Here is a 20,954-nt window from a genome sequence, read left to right on the forward strand (position 1 = left end):
ACTGTAGTGCTGCAGCTTACCATACTGTGTCATAGGACTCGTAAAAAAAACACCAACTGGCTAATGACCAAGGTGGAATTCACAAGAAGCTTTATTTAATGCCTGTACTAGTATTTAAGGGTATCTGAGTTTCACAGTGTTCAACATGAAGGAGTCCAAGAGTAAGAGTCTTCATTTCTCGTAAGAAATAAGGTCTCAGTGGGGCCTCTCAATGACCAGTCAAGCTGTTTCCTCCACTAGGAGAAGACTTGATTCACCTCTTGATCCTTCCCAGCTGCCGGAAGTAATAGGATGGGATTTCAGACTCTGTGTGGAGAGATTCCAGGTAGCTACAGGCGCAACCGCTTGATATCTTCACTGCGGAAGTCCATTCGGAGGGCCAGCACTTGTCGGACTTCAGCTGGAGTAAGTCGCCAGGTCAATGGGCCCGAGTTTGGCCCCCAGTAGTCCAAGATCTCAGTCACCTAAAAAAAGAAAAATGGTTATGAAAGTGGCAGAAGAGAAAGGGCTGTACCACTCCAAAAACACAGACGGTTAGGAGGCACTCAAACCCAATAGTCATGCTCCTGAAACCACGAGTGTGACATTTTGCTGAGTCAGATGCTGGCCTTCATGGCAAACACCACTTCGAGACGAATGTGCAACATGCTCAGAAATACATCCTCTTCGGCCAGTCTGAAATCCAGCAAGGGTGCGATGTGGCCCAATGTCAGCATTTGGGACTGGAGTGCTGCACTTAATCCCCCTACCCACCCAATACTGGCTTGCAGACACTAGCGTACCACCCAGGGGGACATATGGGATCAAATGTCCCTGGGCTATGGCCATTTAGCCATGTGGGAGGTGGACAATCATCCCTCAGACCCTTCCTCCCCCGCCCCCAGGTCCATACACTGACTTCAAGACCTGGTGCAAAAAAAGTTTGGTCGTGGTGGGGGAGGGTGGCTGCGCATATTTTTTTTTTTGGGGGGGGGGGGCCTCAGATTTTGCACTGGGCTACATTTTCCCTAGATATGCCTCTGTTTGTAAAGAGCAAAGGCCATGCTTACCCGTTCCAGATTGAGGATGGTAGCCATCTGGGAAAGACGAGCAAATTTGTCACGGATGGTCCAGGTGGTCACCGTGGTGAGATAAGCAATCAGTGATCGCAGCTCTTTGTCAAACTGCAGGCCACCAAGCTAGGGAAACAAAAAGCGCCCTCCCTTCAGAGGGTGTCCTGAACTTCCAGGAAATGAACTTGTGAGGGGCATGGGTAGCAGCTGCCCTTCTTTGTGGCACGAAACCAAAATGGCCGCCCTCTGTGTATAATCAGGCCCCTGTGCACGCTTTTGTTCGCCGCAATACTCTTGCTTCCCAGGCTCAGTTTCCAAACCATTTGGAACGTTATTTTGCGCAGACACGTAGAAGAAAGAGAAGGACGTTGGGGAGCAGTAGCGGTTAAAGAGCAGGAAGATAAAGAGGTCATAGTAATGAGCAGTCCTCCATATCTTTGTTCTCAGAGCGCTAGAAACTTGCATTAAATTTTAAATGTGAGATCTTCAGAATCCACGATTCATTATTCTGAAAGATGCACTGAATAGAGAGCTTCTGTCCTCAAGATTCAAAATGATCCTGGGGCTTGCAACAGCACAAAAATCACACTCTGAAGCCCCAGCCTCTTCAAGGCCAGGTTTGCCTCTCCATCTACAGTCGTCATTATTAACACCTATATCCCACCTTTCTGCCCCTCATCAGGGCCCCCAAGGTGTCTAACATTAAAAATATACCTAAATAAACATGTCTTTAAAATCATTAAAACCAAACAAAAATATGTCATTGAAACAAATAAAACCAAAGCTAAAATGTACATACGAAAACTTAAAAAATGATGGTTAAAATGTGGGGCAGTCAGGAGCAACCACTGAGGGAACACCAAACAAGCAAGTTTTTATTAGCTTGTGTAAAATGGAAATGGAAGGCAATGTGCTAAGCAAGCACAGGTTGCTTGTCGTAGGAGAGCCAGCGATGCAGTCTGTATGTTTATATCTGAAGCAAAAGGACCAAAGTATTTTCCACCCCACCAGCTCTGTCTTGGAGCATGAAGCAGGAAACAGCCTCCACCCCACTTCGGATTCTACTGCCTTGAAAGAACTGCTTTGTGCTGCTTTGCAAGAAAGTTGACCCAGATTCAGAGGACCAAGACCAGAAAGCTACAGTCAGTGACTGAAGAGCAGTGGCTGAATGGTGATTCCTAGAACTGACCGAATGGCTCTGCAGGGGCAGGAGTCACCCACATGCTCTTCCTGACCTTTTCAGTCAGTCAGTCAGTTTATTTATGGTCAAAACCAGAATGGAATAGAAGAACAAAAGAATTTCACAGCCAAAATTTCACAGCCACAGCTGACCCAGATTCAGAGGACCAAGACCAGAAAGCTACAGTCAGTGACTGAAGAGCGGTGGCTGAATGGTGATTCCTAGAACTGACCGAATGGCTCTGCAGGGGCAGGAGCCACCCACATGCTCTTCCTGACCTTTTCAGTCAGTCAGTCAGTTTATTTATGGTCAAAACCAGAATGGAATAGAAGAACAAAAGAATTTCACAGCCAAAATTTCACAGCCACAGCTGACCCAGATTCAGAGGACCAAGACCAGAAAGCTACAGTCAGTGACTGAAGAGTGGTGGCTGAATGGTGATTCCTAGAACTGACCGAATGGCTCTTCAGGGGCAGGAGCCACCCACATGCTCTTCCTGACCTTTTCAGTCAGTCAGTCAGTTTATTTATGGTCAAAACAAGAATGGAATAGAAGAACACCACAAAAGAATTTCACAGCCAAAACACAGAGCTTAATTAATTCCAGTCAAACAATTAAACCATCTATACCTATATCGATTATGCTGTCTTAGCCAGAATCCTTTTCTTGCAAGCCACCATACCAAATTTAGCCACTTTACGTTTTATATATTAACCTTTTTATCAGAAAATAAGGGTGCCAAATAGAATGGACCTTTTCTGTGAAGCTTGGAGAGCGGCCTCCACTTACCCGGCTGAATATGGACTTGAGAACCACTTTCTCCATCTCCACGGCAATGAGTGTGGTCATCAGGCTGGTCAGGCTGTCGTAGATCACCGGTGAGAGTCCCGCCTGCAGATGGAGAAGGCGGCTTGATCTCAACACTGTGAAGGAGTAAGTGGGACAACCCACTCCCCCCAGGAAGAGAGAACCCCAATGGCTGGGATCCTGCGAAGCCAGCTCATCATCTTCAGAGTTGGCAACACAAGCTTAACCAAATGGCACATAAGTGAGGCACTGGTGCATTACTGCCCATGGATAATAGGGGGAAGACAGTCCAAGGGCAGATGACAGAAAGGGGCAGGAACAAACGGACTATAGAAAACATGATTCAAAAGTAGGATGCTGTGGGTTTTCTGAGTTGTATGGCCATGTTCCAGTAGTATTCTCTCCTGACGTTTCACCTGCATCTGTGGCTGGCATCTTCAGAGGATCCTCTGAAGATGCCAGCCTCAGATGCAGGCGAAACGTCAGGGGAGAATGCTGCTAGAACACGGCCATACAACTCAGAAAACCCACAACATCCTAGTGATTCCAGCCATGAAAGCTTTTGACAATACAATGATTCAGAAGCTTGGGTTAGGCAGGTAGCTGAGACCAAGGATAGGCCTCTAGACATGGCACCGTTGTCTCCGGAGCCAGGACCCAACCATGGGTTTGGTGACTCTCATGGATCTCTTGAGGCTTCAAGGCCCAACTCTTGTCTCAGGAAAACACCCTCACGAACAGGAATCTCTGAGCTCAACTTCCAGAGTATAGATAGTGAGAACTGACTGCCAGAGGCAAAACTAGAGGCATTTGGATGAATGACTCCTTCTCACTTGCTGGAATCCTCCACCAAAGAAGTAACAGAGTGTACCCTGGTCTGTGCAGTGTCTCTCACATTGAGACAGCAAGTGGGCAAGTTCTACCCCCATATCTTACTGCACACTTTCCAAAGGGTGACAGTTCACCTCATATACTGGGGCCAGCAAGGAAGGGCCCAGACAGCTTCACCAACCTCCCACCCTCAAAAGATCAGAGAAAGCCACTACAGAAATAGCTCAGCAGGGCCAAAGTGTGTCTGTTCTCCCACCAGCAAAATGGAACTGTTGAGCATCTCCCAAATGAAATCCAGTGGAACTGCTGGAGGGGAAGCACCTCATGTTTGACCTGACTGATTCCTCAAACAAACCCCAACACACCTTGAATTCTGCCATTTGCTGCTCCAGGTTCAGGATGAACTGCTGCACCCAGGGGTCGTTGGCTTCATAGTCATTGAACTCTTCCTAAAATGGGAACAGAATGCCGAAGTGGACTTTACCGACTCGCTGAGTTTTCAGGCGTCATGTTGTGTGGGGCAGTGGCCAAAGTGTCAGACCAGGATTTGGGACACCCTGATTCACTGTTCTGCAGTGGAAACTTCCGAGGTGACCTTGGGCCAGTTACTCTCAGCCTAATTTACTCAAAATCTAAAAGAAAAAAATCAGACTTATTCTCTGGTACAAAGGGAGGGCCAAATTTTTTTTACACAGACTCCCAGATCACGGGGGGGGGGGGGGGGGGGGGGGGGGGCCACACCCCCAACCCCAGCAATGTGGAAGGGATAACTATACTATGTTAGTTACCTTGAGCTTTTTAGAAAGGCGGGGTAGATGTTTTAATAAATATGGTCTCAAGCATAGGAGATTATACCTAACGTCTCCTGCTTGAGATCTGTTAACAGCAGATTCCAGGCCTTCTGCATGGAAATCAGCTGCTCTACAGGAGCTGAACTGAACAGTGGGCCCAGGGGACAGCAGCCGTCTAAACAGGGCAAAACTCACAGGAGAAGAAAAGAAGAGTTTGGATTTATACCCCACCTTTCTCTCCTGTGATGAGACTCAAGGTGGCTTACAAGCTCCTTTCCCTTCCTCTCTCCACAACAGACACCTTGTGAAGTAGGTGGGGCTGAGAGAGCTTTGAGAAGAACTGTGACTAGCCCAAGGTCACCCAGCAGGAACATAGGAGTGCGAAAACACATCTGGTTCACGAAATAAGCCTCTGTCACTCAGGTGGAGGAGTGGGGAATCGAACCCGGTTCTCCAGATTAGAACCCACCTGCTCTTAACCACTCCCCAGAGATCGACAAACAGGCAGTAGAAGGAAACCATGTTACATATGCAAAACTCTACAACTTCACGTTACTGAAAATGACATCTTGATTAATAATCATTATTTAGCCCAAACCCTGGTTGTTGTGAGCCCTTTCTTAGGAAATGGAACACACAGAACAAGTAACCAATATACCTGTGAGCATAATTCTGCATGTGGGTGTCACTTGGATTCCTGGCAACTTCAGGTTCCATTATTTCCCCTTTGGTAAAGAATCTCCATGAAAACTGTGAATCCCATAAAAATCTTTAAGGCGACTATACCAGCATCCCACCTACCTCGGCAATGGTCCTTAATGCCGTAGCTTAAATACTTAATTGTCATTTGTAAAAAGCAGCGGTTGCTTCCATACTGAACCAACATTTGGCTCTAGGGCCGTCAACTGCAGGCCCCTGACCTAGGCATATGTACCACTACCTGGCCCGTTTTGCAATTTCATGATGTACAAGAAAAGATCGCAGCCTGGTACACTGCCTTGCAGCTTCAGGTGCTTTAGATTCCTGTGTAAGTTGGGAAGGCACAAGGTGCGTGCTCCTGCAACCTTTTCTTCATGCTATAAAAGGGCTTCCGAAGCGCAAGTAGCTGGGTTTACCTCCTTGATGTTGTGGGAGACAGAGAGGAAGAGGTTGATCCAGGGCTTCACCTGTGGTTTGATAGCTGAGTTGGCGAGTTCATTTAGCCCCTCCTGGAACCAATGAGGTAAACATGCATGTTAGGCCACCTGATAAATGCAAGAACCAGAGGGTTCCTGGAGCTGAGAACAGGACAGCTATTGCAGGCGAAGGGCATAGAGAATCTAGGAGTCTGCTGGCTAAAGAAGAGGACCTGGTGACTCCCAGTTATAATCCTGATGCAACATGCATTTCTCACTGCAAACACAAATGCCTGGATTGAACAGTAAACTCAACTGGAGAGTCCCTCACACTGACACTTCCAGAGGCAGTAGAAGTGGATCCTTTTCTTGTGGAAAGCTAACATCTACATCTTTTTTTCCACATTCTGTGCCATTTGAATGTTCCTTTGGCATCTCAACGTGAAGCCTCCAGGGTGCAGGTGGCCCGTACCAGGCAAAGGATGCCTTCTACACCCCCTGCCTTGTAGCAGCTAGAGGGAAGGCAAGACCAAAGCCCCTTGGCTGCTGCCACGGCTCTCTCATTTCAAGTTGAGCATCAGCCCAGAGGCAGCCATCTCTTGACAACTACCTTGCCCCGAGAGCTACAAACAAAACCACGACACTTACCTGTAGCAGGTCCCGAAACTTATGGGAGACGGCAGCCATGTCGGAGAGGCAGCTGTCAATCTTGGGCTGTGCCTGCTCACCCCCAAAGCCCTGTTCAAGCAGCTTTGTACAGTCGCTCTGCACAGAAGTACAAATTAAGGGGCAACTGAGAATCCTCCCATGTGCCCACGAAGCCTAGTTCAGTATCAGGCTTTCTCAACCAAAAGATGTAGGTTAAGCAGGAAGCAGGTTCAATTAGTCAAGCTGAGAGCCAACGCAGTGTAACCGTGAGCGTGTTGAGCTAGCATCCACAAGATCCAGGGTTCAATCCCCACTCTGCCACGGAAGCTTGCTGAGTTTATTTGAGTAGGCATCCTACTTCCCCATCTTAAAGGTCTCCGACTGTAGTATTGATACCCATGCCAAACTTGTGTGACCCAAATTGTGTGACCCAAATTTAAGAAAACACAACTGTGTTCCTAACTGAGACTGAGGAACGTCATTGCCTATTTTAGCAGGTAGGTGGATACCCAAAAAATCATGCTAGGGCTTATTTTCGGGGTAGGTCTTTTTTTTCGGGGAAACAGGGTATCAACCAGGCAAGTAGACAGCTTCCGTAAAACTTAGAGTGTAAACAGCAATAGGAAAAGTGGCAGCTGGTGGGGGAAAGGATAATGGCACAGTACCTCCAGGGTCTTCTTCAGAGTCATGATGTTTTCACTGCACACCTCCACGTTGTTTAATGTCACCTTTTTGAGAGCGAGAGTCAGAGAATGAGCATATCGGAATATACGGTTTTCCATTCTTGGGAGATTCATAAAGAGGAGCATCTACTCTGCAAGCACCACCAGGATGGAAGTGAACGCAGACTCTAGATATAAAAGTCCACCTAAGCCCAGCCACTAGCAAGCACGGGACCAAGAAACCCACCGTAAGCTTCTTAAGCAGACACTGCTTACTGGAAGAGAGTGCAGTGGCATGAAGACATAAGCCATGGGGAAGAAGTTCAGTGAGAGAGGGGCTGGGAGTGTGGGAGTTCTGAGGGTGGAGCTGTACCAACAGCTGCTTCCCTTCATTCTACCCCAGAGGTGGCAATGAAGCCCATTCCTCTCTTATGCTAAAAATAACCATCACCCCCGGCAGACTTTGTGCAGCAGAGGAAAGGTCAAGACATTATGAGCAAATGGCTGAAAATCTGCCATGCCCCAGTGAACGCGAGGCAGGTCTTTTGGCCTCCTACTTCCAAAGGCCACAACCCATACCAGCTGGATCCAGCCCTAGAGCCAACTTGTTATTATCATTCTGATGTCACAGATCCTGGCCAATGAGTCCTCAGTCCCATCCCCACCCTCTGGGTCCTCAGCCCATGAAAAACACACAGGACTGGTATGCCTACCAGAAAGGACTGCTTGGCCTCATCTGTGCTTTCAATGCCTTTGGTGTCGAACTTGCCCTGCTGAAGGCTGCTGTGCATGAGGCTCACCGCACTGGTCACGCCCCTCTGGAAGTCCTGGAAGGTGGTGGCTGGGAAACCCATCTTCAGCTTGTTGTACAGGACCTCCCTGAGAAAGGCACAAGATGCCACTGGGGACAAGATTGCACTTATACCTAATGCTTGTTATTCCAGGGGTCTTGGTCCCTAAGGGATTGAGTTTTCTCACTTTTTGCGCAGTCTAAGATGGGACACCAGGCAAGCCATCTTGCCTGGAAAGGGCCTGCCGCCGTCACCACTGCTCGCCTCTGCCCCCCACCTCACAAACCTGAAGTCCGACTCCAGTTCGGTGATGGAATGGTTGATCATGGCACAGAGACAGTCAATGCTGGAGCTGGAGAGGGCCCTCCCGATGCATTTTTTCACTATGTAGAAGACATCATCCACCATACTGGAGGTCAACTGGCCCTTCTCACATGTGTCCATGGCCACAGCCTGAGAGAGAAGCCAAAACACAGAAATGACTCACCACGAACAAATTCTTCACTTCAGAGCCAACGCCCCAAAAGTCAACCTCACCTGAGGCCCACTCTCACATGCCCACAAGCTTTGATGTCCCTCAGGGAAACACACAGGGAACAGAGGGAAACGCGAAGGCTCCTCCACAACTATAAGTCTTCTCTGACATACTTGATACTGCAGAACTCCCCTGAGAAAAACCCACCAAGCTCCCAACCACTAGAGAGTCAAAGTGCTGTTCCTAATACATGAACCTCCAAAGTTGTGCCAATCTTAGGTTGAAATGCTCAGAATGCTCATTTGGTCAGGGGTGTCCAACTCTGGTGCTTCAGATGTTCATGGACTACAATTCCCATCAGCCCCTGCTGGCGTGGCCAATGCCTGCAGGGGCTTATGGGAATTGTAGTCCATGAACATCTGATGCACCAGAGTTGGACACCTCTGATCTAGGTGAAGCTCAGAAATGCTGAACACCAATAAAAATTATTCCCCATGCTGCAGAAGGAAAAGGCTACTACTTAAAGCAGACATCCACCCCCACCTTGTTGACTGTCTCTCTCATGAAGTACTCTTCCATAGTGATATAGTAGCCAATCAGCTCCTGCATGGTGCGGCTCAACAAGCAGTTGTTGAGCAGTTTGTCCAGGCACTTCTGATGCTCTGTGAAATACAACGGAGAAGGCAAACTTGGATTAAGAAAAAGCATCGTCGTGCAACCCATACAGATATTCCAAATCTGACTTTGCTGTTCTGCAATCAGAATCACATTTCTGGAAAACAGGGGGGAGGGAGGGAGGGAGAAGAACTACAAAGAAACAGGTGGGATGGTGACCATCAAAGGAAAATGTGACAATCTTATCTCCAATAGGTTTGGAGTCAGAAGCCTTGCTGGGCTGAAGCCCCAGCTGGCTCCACTGGTGAGTGCCCAGAAAGGTGTCTGCAACCATCATGGCATCCACAGGCACCATTCTGGTAACTCTTTTAAGCCATTCAAAGGTACACAGACAGGGTCCACGACTTGCGGCAAACAACTGAGGGTTTTACCTTGTTTCACCTCCTCGGAGGCCATCGAATCTCCCACTTCAAAATCAGAGATGATGCGCCTTTTAATGAATCTGAGGTACAATTCGCTTCGAGCATTCATAAGGGTGACCTCAGTTAAAATTGGGTCGAGCTCTCTGGAACAGCAAGACAAGGATTAACAAAAGCGCCCTGGAATGTGAACAGCATTGAGTGGCAAAATAAAGCCTCCATGAAACCTTACAAGAATCCTAAGATCTCAAGTTCTCATGTACAAATGATATCCTTAATTCTCATATTTTGCAGAATCAGCTTCTAACATTTACAACAGGCTGTAGCATGTTCAAAAGTCAGTTCCCAGACTCTGCTGTCACCATTCCCCACTCCCCACCTTTGGCTTTGTTTTTCTTTTAACAATGCTAGGAATGTACAATACCTCTGCAATAGAAGCACACCATTGAGAGAAGAGAATCGAACTCACACCAGTGCTGAGGGAGGCTTTTTAAAATGTTTCTCAAGTATTCTCAGCATCTGCAAGTCTACTGCTGGCAAAATAAGCTTCAATCCATCAGTAAGAATTCCAAATTTGCCAGAAATATGCTCATATCTCCCTGACTCAGATGGTCCAGCTACTCCGAAATCGTCAGACCTTGGAAGCTAAGCAAGGTCGACCCTGTTTAGTATTTGGACGGGAGACCACCAAGGAAGTCTGGGGTTGTTATGCAGAGGCAGGTGATGGCAAATCACCTCTGTTCATCTCTTGTCTTGAAACCGTACGGGGTTGCCAAAAGTCAGCTGTGACTTGATAGCACTTTCTACCACTGTGCTTGTCCTCTGAAGCATATGCTTCCTCTGGTTTCATGAAGAAAAACTTCTCCCTTTCCCCTGGATAGCCTTGCCAGAGATTGTGCAGGACAGTGAAGTACAAAACTGAACTGTTGCTTCCCAGGAAAGAACCTCTTCTGGAAAGACCCCAAATAAGCCAGTCTGCATCAGTGCCTGAGCAGTATTTACTAATAAATCATGAGGCTGAAGGATAGAAAGAACAAAAAATGTTATTCAACCTACCGTGGCTCAATCTTTTCAGCAGTTGAGCTCCTCATCATGCTGTTCTGAACGTGCTGAAACTGTAAGCGTAAAAAAGAAATGGGCCATTTAAAAAATCTTTTCTCTTTGCTCATTCCCAAGTGACCCATTTTCCTGCAGGCCGAGCCTCCTGAAAGCATTAACCCCAAACGCCTCATCATACCTGCAAAATCAAAGGTAAGTCACGGCAGTTTCTCCTGCATTTCTTGCTTAGCCCACACCGACAATCCGCTCACCTGTCTGTGATAGTCTCTCTGCTGGATAAACTTGTCCACGACCTTCTCCACCTGCTGGTCACATTCCACCTGCAAGTATTTGATCAAGGTGTACAGCCTGCCCGGCCCATAGTAGGTCTCCACAATGGGCTGATGTGTCTCCACAATGCGTGCAATTCCTGCAAGAAAGACCAGGGCTGCTGGGTACATGGACCAGTGAGAGCCAGTGTGGTATAGTGGTTAAGAATAGGTGGATTCTAATCTGGAGAACCAGGTTTGATTCCCCACTCCTCCACTTGAGCAATGGACTCTTATTTGGTGAACCAGATGTGTTTCCGCACTCCTACATTCCTGCTAGGTGACCTTGGGCTAGTCACAGTTCTCTCAGAACTCTCTCAGCCCCACCTACCCCACAAGGTGTCTGTTGTGGGGAGAGGAAGGGAAAGGAGCTTATAAGCCACCTTGAGTCTCCTCACAGGAGAGAAAGAGGGGTATAAATCCAAACTCTTTTTCTTCTACATACAGGCTCACTACACAGGTTGCCTGGAAGAGTTGCCCATTCATGCTGAACAGAGACTTGGCACCAAAAATTAGGCTAGCTTTTGTCCTTGAGCTCCTTTGCATCAAGTATCCTCTCTTGCTTCCCAAGAGTATGCAGTGCTTCCAGAACCCAGAACATTGATGCAGTTCCTAAAGCTGTTTTGAATCTGCTACTCAAGCACTGTACGGCCATGAGGCCACTCCAGCATGCTTATCTGGACTCATAGAGCAACTTCTTTCTTGAGCAGGGAAATGTGATCAAATAAAGGATTAGCCCTAAAGACTCTGATTATTGGTCTGTGGCACAACAGGAAGGAAAAACCACACTCGAAGAAGGCTGAGCCAAAAGGGGTGAGCGGATAAAATCTTGTAGCTATCACCGAGGCCTCGCACAGCTAATTAAGAACCCTCTTGTCAGAAAGATCTGTTGGTCACTCATTCCCACTTTGGGAAACACTGAAGTGAAGGCTATGAAAAATGTACCCGGTGATAATATTTAAGGCATAAATGTTATGTTCCCCTGGCCCAGAATAGAATCTACACTTGGGGAAAACAGCCCACGTTCCCCTAAGGCAAAGGTCCAGCAACGACAGTTATCGGTAGTAATCACAGCAATTCCAGCCAAGCCCTTGGGAAGGGGTCACTTCCCCACCTCTATTTTGACATGGAAAATTGGAGCACTAGAAGATTTACAGTGAGGTCCTAACCTGACTTAAGACGCTTCTAAATCCAATGAAGTTAACTTCTCCAAATGGCAACAATGACAGGAGAAAAATGCAGGGCAGGGGCAGGTGAGCTTTTTAGCTTATAGGTGAGCCTCCCACCACCTCACATCTAGTTGTGAAGTTATTGGTATTCTGGTGAACAAAAGCTGGGAAGTGGGGTGGAGACGAGAGATGAACTTGGCCAGGCAGATGAGCCCCAACAGCACAACTCAGATCTCAGGGTCTTGCTTTTGCAGGCTCAACAAAAGGGCCTGACAGCCAACTGTTTGGCCCATGTTCCAGAGAGCTGCCAAATGCTGATGTAGCGGATTACCTTCAAAAAGGAGGGTCAGCGTGTCTGCAAAGATGACAGCAGCCCTGCGGTCACTCATGTCCGTCTTTATCACCAGCTGGAGGTTCTCTTCTGCCTTATTAGCCACCTGAAGAAGAAAGGGAAAGTCTAAGAGATCCACCATGGTGAAGTGGTTAGGAGTGGTAGACTCTAACCCGGAGAACTGGATTTGATTCCTCATGAGCGGTGGACTCTAATCTGGTGAACTGGGTTGCTTCCTCACTCCTACACATGAAACTTGCTGGGTGACCTTGGGCTAGTTACAGTTCTCTCAGAACTTTCTTGGTCCCACCTACCTCACAGGATGCCTGTTGCGGGGAGGGGAAGAGAAGGAGTTTGTAAGCTGCTTTGAGATGGTTGAGAAAAGGGTTGTGAACCGGGCTGTGAACTGTGCAGCTTCAGTTACCTGTTTACAGAGGTATTCTGAGAAGTTGCTCAGCCCTTCCTCGTGCAAGCCCAGCAGAGGGAAGATCTTGAAAAAGCGTTCGACCTGAGGCAGGTCTTCCTGCCTTGTGGCTTCGTCAAATTTCTTGGTCACAATCGTCTTGAGGCGCTGTTCGGCTTCCTGCAGGAGCTTCAAGTTGGCGTCAATTATGTTGCCTGCCCAGATGGAAGAGAAGGTCTCAGTGCTGTGTGAGTTCCTCAACTCTCAAAGTGGAAATGAGGCATTTCCCCCTAATTTTACTAAAACATCTCATGAATATAGGCACTGGGGAGTCTGAAGAGAGTTACGAGCTGAAGACAGACATATCTTCTCTCCCTTTAAAGCTCAACAAATATATTTTGTCAAAGGCTTTCATGGTGGAAATCAACTGGCTGTTGTGGGTTTTCCAGGCTGTGTGGCTGTGGTCTGGTAGTTTTTGCTCCTAATATTTTACCCGCATTTGAGGGTGAAACATTAGGAGCAAAAACTGCCAGATGACGGCCACACGGCCCAGAAAACCCACAACCACTACTTGACAAATGTGATTAGATTTTTATGTACAACCAAAAGAGGTTCCAAACTTGCTTTCCCAACAGATGATCTGTTGTACACTAGACATTTTGACACAAGAGAGGAAACTATCACAGGCCATCTACAAAGAGGGGTGTGTGTGTGACTTTGAAAATCTCCTACTTAACCGCTGAGCTCTGCAAGGAATCTGACACCTCTCAGGCACAAAAGACAGCTCCTAAGATTGCCTCCCTGAGAATTATCAGTGGTCTCTTTATCCTGCATACAGTCTGGTCATAGACTCAAGAAAGGAAAACAATATTTTAGTCAGGGCTTAAAACTCATGACAGATTCAGTGCACTACAGATAACTATGGAAAGAATCTCGAGAGCAGCTTACAATGATGGCAGGAGCATGGGTTCAAATTCTGACTCTGCTATGCAGCTCTCTGGTTGTCCTTGAGCAAACAGTTATCCATCTCATCTACATCACAAGCTTGTTGCGGTTGAGGGACAACTCCCAGAAGGTCCTCAAAGAGAGAACTAATAAATCAGTAAAATGAAATTAAGTACCTTCTCGGCCTTGCCTACTCAGCTCAATGACTGATTTGTCCAACAAAAGGTAGCGGTGGATATGAGCAGCCGCTTGCTCATAATCTTCATTCCGCAGGGCTGTCTGGACTCCATCCATGCAGAACTTCAGATCCAAAATGTCATCTGCTCTCTGGATGGCCTGATAGAGGCGATTCTGCAAAAGGAACAACTCCAATCCTTAGCTCCACCCTGAAAGCTCTGCTCACAAAAGATGAAAGTGCCTGCAAGCTGAAGACCTTTACCCGATACCCCTGACGGGCAACCCTTTAACACACAGATTGTTGCTTGAAACACAGATCCACCTAATCACATCAACTATAAACCCCACCTCTGCACTTCGACATCTTGAATTCCTGCTTTGTCTGGTTACCTTGGCAAGGTCAAGCTGCCGGACTTTGCTGCTGACGTTCTCCGCTAGATTGCAGGTGAAGGTGATTGTCCCCACTAACTGCTTGGCATCCCCTTCAATCAGCTGCAAGTTGGGGCTGGAATCACATGACATATGGGAGGGGAGATAATGATTAACAAATGCACATTCAATTTCTAGTTGAGTACAAGTCTACCCTCTCCAGGACTTGTTGTTTGTTACTAACCCAATGCGATGAAGGGCAGCCATTTTGCTCTTGATACTACCTTGTTGGTCCAAAAGTTTCTCAAGTTCTTCCTTCACAGTTTTCTGGGGAGAAAAAAAAGGAGTTGGAGATTTAATCACTTGCCAAACTGTTTTAATCCTAGATAGAACCTCAGGGGATACTAGCAGAAGATCCTGAAGGAGGTAATGGAACACCCTGCCCTGGGAAGTTAATTTTAACTTCCTCCTTGTTGAAGTTGATGTGACTCACTTGGCTTTTTTTTTTTTACTAGATCTGGCATGTTGGTTTACCTGCTGATGTTCTCAGTTCTATTTTTAATCTCTGAATGTTTAGTTCTATTCTATTTAAGGGATGAGGGAAATATGAAGAGAAGATCAGTTTTTATCCTATTACATTTTGAAGGGATATCGTATATGGTGTTGGTTGTAAAAGACAACCCAAAAACTGCAGATGGTCCAGAATGTAACAGTCCATTGTCAGGGGCTAATCAGTGGGAACATATCTTGACAATTTTAATATAGTTACAGTGGTTACTGTATTGTTTCAGAGTTCAGTTCAAGGTACGATGCTTAAAAGCTCTTTGTAGCCTAGGATCCACATACCTAAAGAACCATGCCTCCCATATGTCTCCCCCACTTTAGACCATCTGGCATTATTTATTATTTAATTTAAACAACATCTTTCTCATCCATGGGGACCCAAAGTGGCTTACATTGTCCTCCTCTCCTCCATTTTATCCTCTCTACAATTCTCTAAGGTTACACACTAAGATTGTATGACTAACCTTAATGGACCGAGGGTCTAATAGTAGAAGGAAGTGTTTTTAAAGGGTCATGTCTGAGCAAAAGATCGGCTGCTTGGCATGCAGAACATTCCCAAGTTCAGTACCTAGCATCTCCACCTAAAACAGCCAGATAGCAGATGATGTCAAAGACCTGCGTCTCAGAGACACTGTTGGTCAGAGTTGACATGCATGACTTTGATAGAGCACAAGTCTGGCTCAGCATAAGGCATACTCATGTGCTCATTTTACAAGGGAGAAGTTACCGTTGCTTGGATTCACTGGGCCAACATGATCCCCGGAGCTCCTAATCTTTTATTATTTGCACAACAGCAGACATCACGGAAGAAAGGCTGCTGCACTCGTCAACGGACCAAGGCATCCCTTCTACCACATGTCTTGCCTCTGCCTTCCTGAGAGGACGCCTGTGCGGTTGGACATAAGAGGGGCTGTGCTGTATCTAATCAGTGGTCCATCTAGGACAGGGGTAGGGAACCTGCAGCTCTCCAGATGTTCAGGAACTACAATTCCCATCAGCCCCTGCCAGCATGGCCAATTGGCCATGCTGACTGGGGCTGATGGGAATTGTAGTTCCTGAACATCTGGAGAGCCGCAGGTTCCCTACCCCTGATCTAGGAGGATGCCTGTAACACACAAGGGCCTTATACTAAATCAGACTCATGTTCCATCAAAGTCAGGTTTGCCCGCCTTGCTTGGCAACAGCTCTTCAGCGTCTTAGATGGCGTTTTACACATTATCTCCGACACCCGGTCCTTTTAACTGGAGATGCGGGAACTGAGTCTGGGACGTCCTGCATGCAAAACAAATGCCCGACCCCTGAGCCACAGCCCCCATTCCCTGCAGCCAGCGACAGCGCCCAGCGAATGCCGCACCTCCTCCGCGCACAGGCGGCTGTAAGCTGCCTCCAGGTCGGACAACTCGGTGAGCGCACAGATCTCCTCCATGGCTAGCGCCGAGGAGCCGCCGCCGCCGCTCGAAGGAGCCCCTAGCGTCATTCCCGGCGCCGCCATCTTGGCATGTAGCATCCGGGTACTTGAAAAGGGTGCCCTGAGCGAAGCCTTGGGCTAGCTGAGAAGACGACGTGGCACGTTTTATGTCGATGCGAAAGACAGGCACTTCCTACAGCCACACGGGAGTGAATGAGTGAGTCTGGCGAGCAGGCGCCTTTGAGCGCGAGTGGCGCGCAGGCATCACGTTGGGCAGCTAAATCGCCCGCGCGGAGTTAGTGGAAGGACCCGAAGGCGGCTGAGGCGATGGCAGAGTCCTAACGCACCCCCCGGAGGCAGTGAGGCTGGGGGGAAACGATCCGCCGCCATCCGCGCCGTTCCAGAGGGTACTACCGCCCGAGTGTCTCGCAGTGGGGTCGGGGCGCCCGGCGGTGCCGAAGGGGGCGGGAAAGCAGCGGCCCGGCGTTTGCAGGAGGCCCGGAGCTGGCGGCCGTTGCCGAGCGACGCCAGAGCGGGAAGAAGGAAGGCCTAGCAGGCTCACGTGCAGCCTTTGCCTCTGTGCAGAGGAAGAGGTCTGTATGGTTGGCATCGGGGTTGAATCCCGCTGCTTAGAAGAAAACCTCACGGAGTTCAAGGGGGATTCTCAACCCCCTTTGCATGCCTAAAGGGGCCTGGCTGCCAATCATGGAGGTTTCCCGGAATGGCAGCTGCTCTCAAGATCAGTTCCTTTGCGGGGAGGTGGCAGCTTTGGAGAGCGGCCTGTACGGTATATTACGGATCCTACGTAAAATCACTCCCCAAATTATTTTTCCACTGGCCCCGAATCTCCAGAAATATCCCAGGCTGGAGATGGCAAGCCTTCTCCCGTTGCTTAGGTAGTGGTGGTGATTTTAATGGTGCATTTTCTTCTTCTGGAGCTTTTGGCTACTAGTGCCTCTGCCTGCTTCGTTGTTCTCCCCTGCATGAGGTTCAGAATCTGCGCCAGCATATAGTGAAATCAGAATGTGTATATTTATTTACATGTGTTTAAGCAGGGCTTTCTTGCATGTTGATTTGTTGCACCCCTGAGAATCAGTGCCTTGTGTGTGTTTCTCGGGCTAGGAGCGGGAAAATTGAGTATTGATCCTTTTTATATTTGTGACGCTTTTCCTTCTTCGACCTCCGGATGATGGGTGCATCGTTCCCTCCCACTCTTATCCCAGCCACATCCCTTTGGGGTGGGTTAGGCTGTGTGAGAGTAACTGGGCCAAGTTCCCCAGCAAGTTGCGGAGATCGCTTCTGTTAGGGATAATTTCCCCCCTTCCGGGTCTTAAATCCAAGCCCTGTTGCATTTTCTTTGTTTTACTGGCATTTTTGCAGCTTTATTTATTTATTTATGATCAGTTTTATGTACCGCTCCTCCCCCGAAGGGCTCTGGGCGGTTATTCAGATATTGTTAGTATTCTAACATTGTGGTGTAATCTTCTTATCAGTTGACTGAACAGTTCTACAGTTCTTGTGATCTGCCTTGAAGTTCGCTGAGAAGTATAAATGAAAATAAACAAAATGATGGTCATAAAAACTAATGTTAGTAAAATAAAAAAAAACCTGGACAGAAAAAACTTTTTTTCAATTATAAAAACAGAAGTGGACTCTGATGCCATTTTTGTGCTCTTTAAGTTCCTAAAGCTTTTTGGAGTTGTGCTCAACACTTTGAGGGAAACCTCGTTTCTGCTGCATTGTAGAGCATGGTTTTGTGTTATGCTTATAGGTCCTCTGTAAAGTTGTAGCTATTTTCATGATGTTATCATCTCAACTTTTAACATGTGATTACCTGTGCAAGATAGTGTAACTGTTCAGGAGAAGGAAAAAGCAGACTGTTTTGACTTTTGGTTGTTGTGGGTTTCCCGGGCTGTGTGGCCGTGGTCTGGTAGACCTTGTTCTTGACGTTTCGCCTGCATCTGTGGCTGGCAACTTCAGAGGTGAATTACAGAGAGAAGTCTGGTGTAACAGACTTCTCTCTGTGATACACCTCTGAAGATACCAGCCACAGATACAGGCGAAATGTTAGGAGACAAGATCTACCCAAACCATGGCCACACAGCCCAGGAAACACACAACAACCAGTTGAATCTGGCCATGAAAGCCTTCGACAATACATTGTTTTGACTTTGTTTCTGTAAACCAAGGACTCAAACAGTGCAATCCTAAACAAAGTTACGCTAGGGTAAGTCCATTGAAATCAGTGGGCTTAGAGTGGAGTAACTTTACTTCGGTTTGCACCTAGGTTTTGCAGGAATGAGTTTTTTTTAAGTACATGAATACTTTCCACATAAAATCCAAATATTTTGAACTATTTCATGTTTTTGTTTCTGCCAGGTGGACTGAGCTCAGGTGAAGCTGTAATCTATTGTCACAATGTTTCTTTACAACATAACTCTGCAGCGAGCCACTGGTATCAGCTATGCTATCCATGGCAACTTTTCAGGTATTGGGCTTAATGTTAAAGTGTTTGTTTTCTCTAAACTTACGTACGGTGTTTTTTTTTCAGAGCAGCAATAGTGTTGGAAAAAGTGGAGTGTGGAAGGGTCAGGAAATGGATGCCAGAGAACACTTTGGTGGGCACCACGTGGGGGCTTGGTGGTTTAGGGAGTAGGAGATTGAAAGTCTATATGATGCTTTAGGATGCAGGAGCAAACACTTTCCAAAAGGTATGTGGTTGTCAAGTGGGCTACCAATGGCATGTCCACGTTTGACATCCTGATTCCTTGTCCACGTCGGCCTGATGAGAGAATAGCTGCTCTTGCATTCTCTATTTTGTTCCTTACAGTGATGAAAAACAGTCTGTTGGGTACTTTGGAACTTGAGTGAAAAGCTGGATGAACAGTGACATTTTTGGATGTAATTGATACCTTATAATGCTCGCTCTTTGAATCCGTCTTCTATGTCTTGGTTGCTGATCAACAACTTATTTTGTTTAGGTACCAAACAGCAAGAGATTGTTGTTTCCAGAGGGAAGATCTTGGAGTTGCTGCGTCCTGATCCAAACACTGGAAAGGTCCATACTTTGCTGACAGTAGAAGTGTTTGGAATCATTCGCTCCCTTATGGCCTTCAGGTTAACTGGAGGAACCAAAGACTATATTGTGGTGGGCAGTGATTCAGGGCGAATTGTTATCCTGGAGTACCAACCCTCTAAAAATATATTTGAGAAGATTCACCAGGAAACCTTTGGCAAGAGTGGCTGTCGCAGGATTGTCCCTGGCCAGTACTTGGCTGTGGATCCTAAGGGACGAGCTGTCATGATCAGTAAGTAGGCACAAAATGATTGAGTGCAAGTCTGAAAGTACAGTTTGGGAGCTGAATGCAAGATTGCAGAGGTTTTTGCTCATATTGCACCAGGGAGCTTGGGAAAAGTGAGTGGCTTTCCTGCACCCAATTATGTGGCTCTGGTGTTGTTTTCATGTTAATCACTGCACACCAGTCAGTGTGGTGAAGCTCTCAGAATTCTTCCTTATTTCCTTATTGTGGTTGTTTGTTCTGTGGTAGTTGTAGTCTATCCGAGATTGTGTACATTGAGCCAGTAACAGAAATAGATCAGTTTGCTTTATTTTTTAAAAAAGGATACAGGTGCAGCCGGATGGTAGTTCTGTCCATTCGGTGTAATGGGTTTCCTTTGCCCTGAAATGATGATGATGCATTCATGTCTCTTCTCTGAAATATGCCATGAAGACACTGGATACATTTCTGATCAGGTTCTCATTATAAGTGAAAGTGTCCCATTGGCACTCATCTGCCCAAAAGAAAATACTTAGTGGAAGTGCAGAGAAGTGCAGTGGTTATGTGAAAGGAGGGACGTGAGTAAAATGAATGGATGGGAGCATGTCAGTAATGTTACCAATAAAGTTGGCTCATGAAGACAGTCTAGGTTTGTAATTTGCCGTTTGCCTGTGATGGAACCAACTGAACATAGTTGTTCCTTTACACAAGTTGCATTACGATGTATAGCTCTCATGTGTTGCTCTGTCATTCTGCAGAGGACTACAAGGCTTTCTGGCTGCTTCTTTTATAGCCAGTTCACTGGCATGGAAGGTAATGTTTTCATTCTTTTGTCTGTAGGTGCCATTGAGAAACAGAAATTAGTATATATTCTGAACAGAGATGCTGCGGCTCGACTCACCATTTCTTCTCCATTAGAAGCCCACAAGGCCAACACCTTGGTTTATCATGTGGTTGGAGTTGATGTTGGGTTTGAAAATCCCATGTTTGCTTGTCTGGAAATGGATTATGAGGTACTAAGAAGATGGTTTCTCAATTAGCATCCTCCTAGCTATATATTTGCCTGCTTCTGTTTGTCTTGTCTCACGTGCAACTACTAGAGAAACTTCGTTCTGACTTTGGACGTTAACCGCTTAAAGTTTTTGTCATCTGTTATACTAGTCATCCCTTTTCTGTGTGATAGTGAAATTAGAATTGATAGCTCTGAACTTGACTTCAGTAATAGACGTTTGACCTTCTTATGATAAAATGACCTTTCTATTTAATGAGTGTACAGTTTGAGTTTGCAGCAGCAGCTTGAACTGTGAAGAGAGGTTCTTTGTGAAATAAGTGTTGGACTGGAGAAACCAGTGTTCCAGTCTCCTTCTGCCATGGAACTCACTGGATGACTTTTGGTTGGGTGTTCTCTGTCAACCTAACTTTTCTTGCAAGATTATTGGGAGGATGGAATGGAGGCACAGAAAACGATGTGCATTTTTTTGAACATGTAGGTAGGCAAGATAAAAGCTGGATTGATAAGACACGTGCCTTTCGTGTACCAAGAGGTTTTTCCTTGGG

At 46.8% G+C, this 20,954-nt stretch overlaps 2 protein-coding genes and 1 non-coding gene across 3 annotated transcripts in view; 2 read left to right on the forward strand and 1 right to left on the reverse strand.

The window, feature by feature from the left end:
- Positions 1 to 73: 73 nt before the first annotated feature.
- Positions 74 to 16,356, reverse strand: COG4 (component of oligomeric golgi complex 4). The gene is made up of 19 exons (XM_048515262.1): positions 16,066 to 16,356; positions 14,392 to 14,474; positions 14,169 to 14,283; positions 13,778 to 13,952; positions 12,678 to 12,871; positions 12,254 to 12,359; positions 10,697 to 10,854; positions 10,443 to 10,501; positions 9,399 to 9,532; positions 8,896 to 9,014; positions 8,164 to 8,330; positions 7,800 to 7,965; positions 7,090 to 7,152; positions 6,425 to 6,541; positions 5,777 to 5,869; positions 4,236 to 4,319; positions 3,022 to 3,123; positions 1,050 to 1,178; positions 74 to 464 (listed from the first exon to the last, which is right to left on the reverse strand). The coding sequence occupies exons 1-19, from the start codon at positions 16,216 to 16,218 to the stop codon at positions 330 to 332; spliced, it is 2,352 nt and encodes a 783-aa protein (XP_048371219.1). The 5' UTR covers positions 16,219 to 16,356; the 3' UTR covers positions 74 to 329.
- Positions 16,216 to 20,954, forward strand: part of SF3B3 (splicing factor 3b subunit 3) — a 35,482-nt gene continuing 30,743 nt past the window's right edge. The window contains exons 1-4 of the mRNA XM_048515251.1: positions 16,216 to 16,712; positions 18,499 to 18,607; positions 19,101 to 19,427; positions 20,238 to 20,410. Coding sequence (XP_048371208.1) covers positions 18,538 to 18,607; positions 19,101 to 19,427; positions 20,238 to 20,410 — 570 coding nt within the window. The 5' untranslated portion in view covers positions 16,216 to 16,712; positions 18,499 to 18,537. The remainder of the gene's footprint in view (positions 16,713 to 18,498; positions 18,608 to 19,100; positions 19,428 to 20,237; positions 20,411 to 20,954) is intronic.
- Positions 19,796 to 19,877, forward strand: LOC125443923. The gene has a single exon (XR_007246206.1). It is a non-coding gene; the product is annotated as a small nucleolar RNA SNORD111 (small nucleolar RNA).

The sequence above is a fragment of the Sphaerodactylus townsendi genome, linkage group LG14 (genome assembly GCF_021028975.2).
Source record: "Sphaerodactylus townsendi isolate TG3544 linkage group LG14, MPM_Stown_v2.3, whole genome shotgun sequence".
Classification (NCBI taxonomy): Eukaryota; Metazoa; Chordata; class Lepidosauria; order Squamata; family Sphaerodactylidae; genus Sphaerodactylus; species Sphaerodactylus townsendi.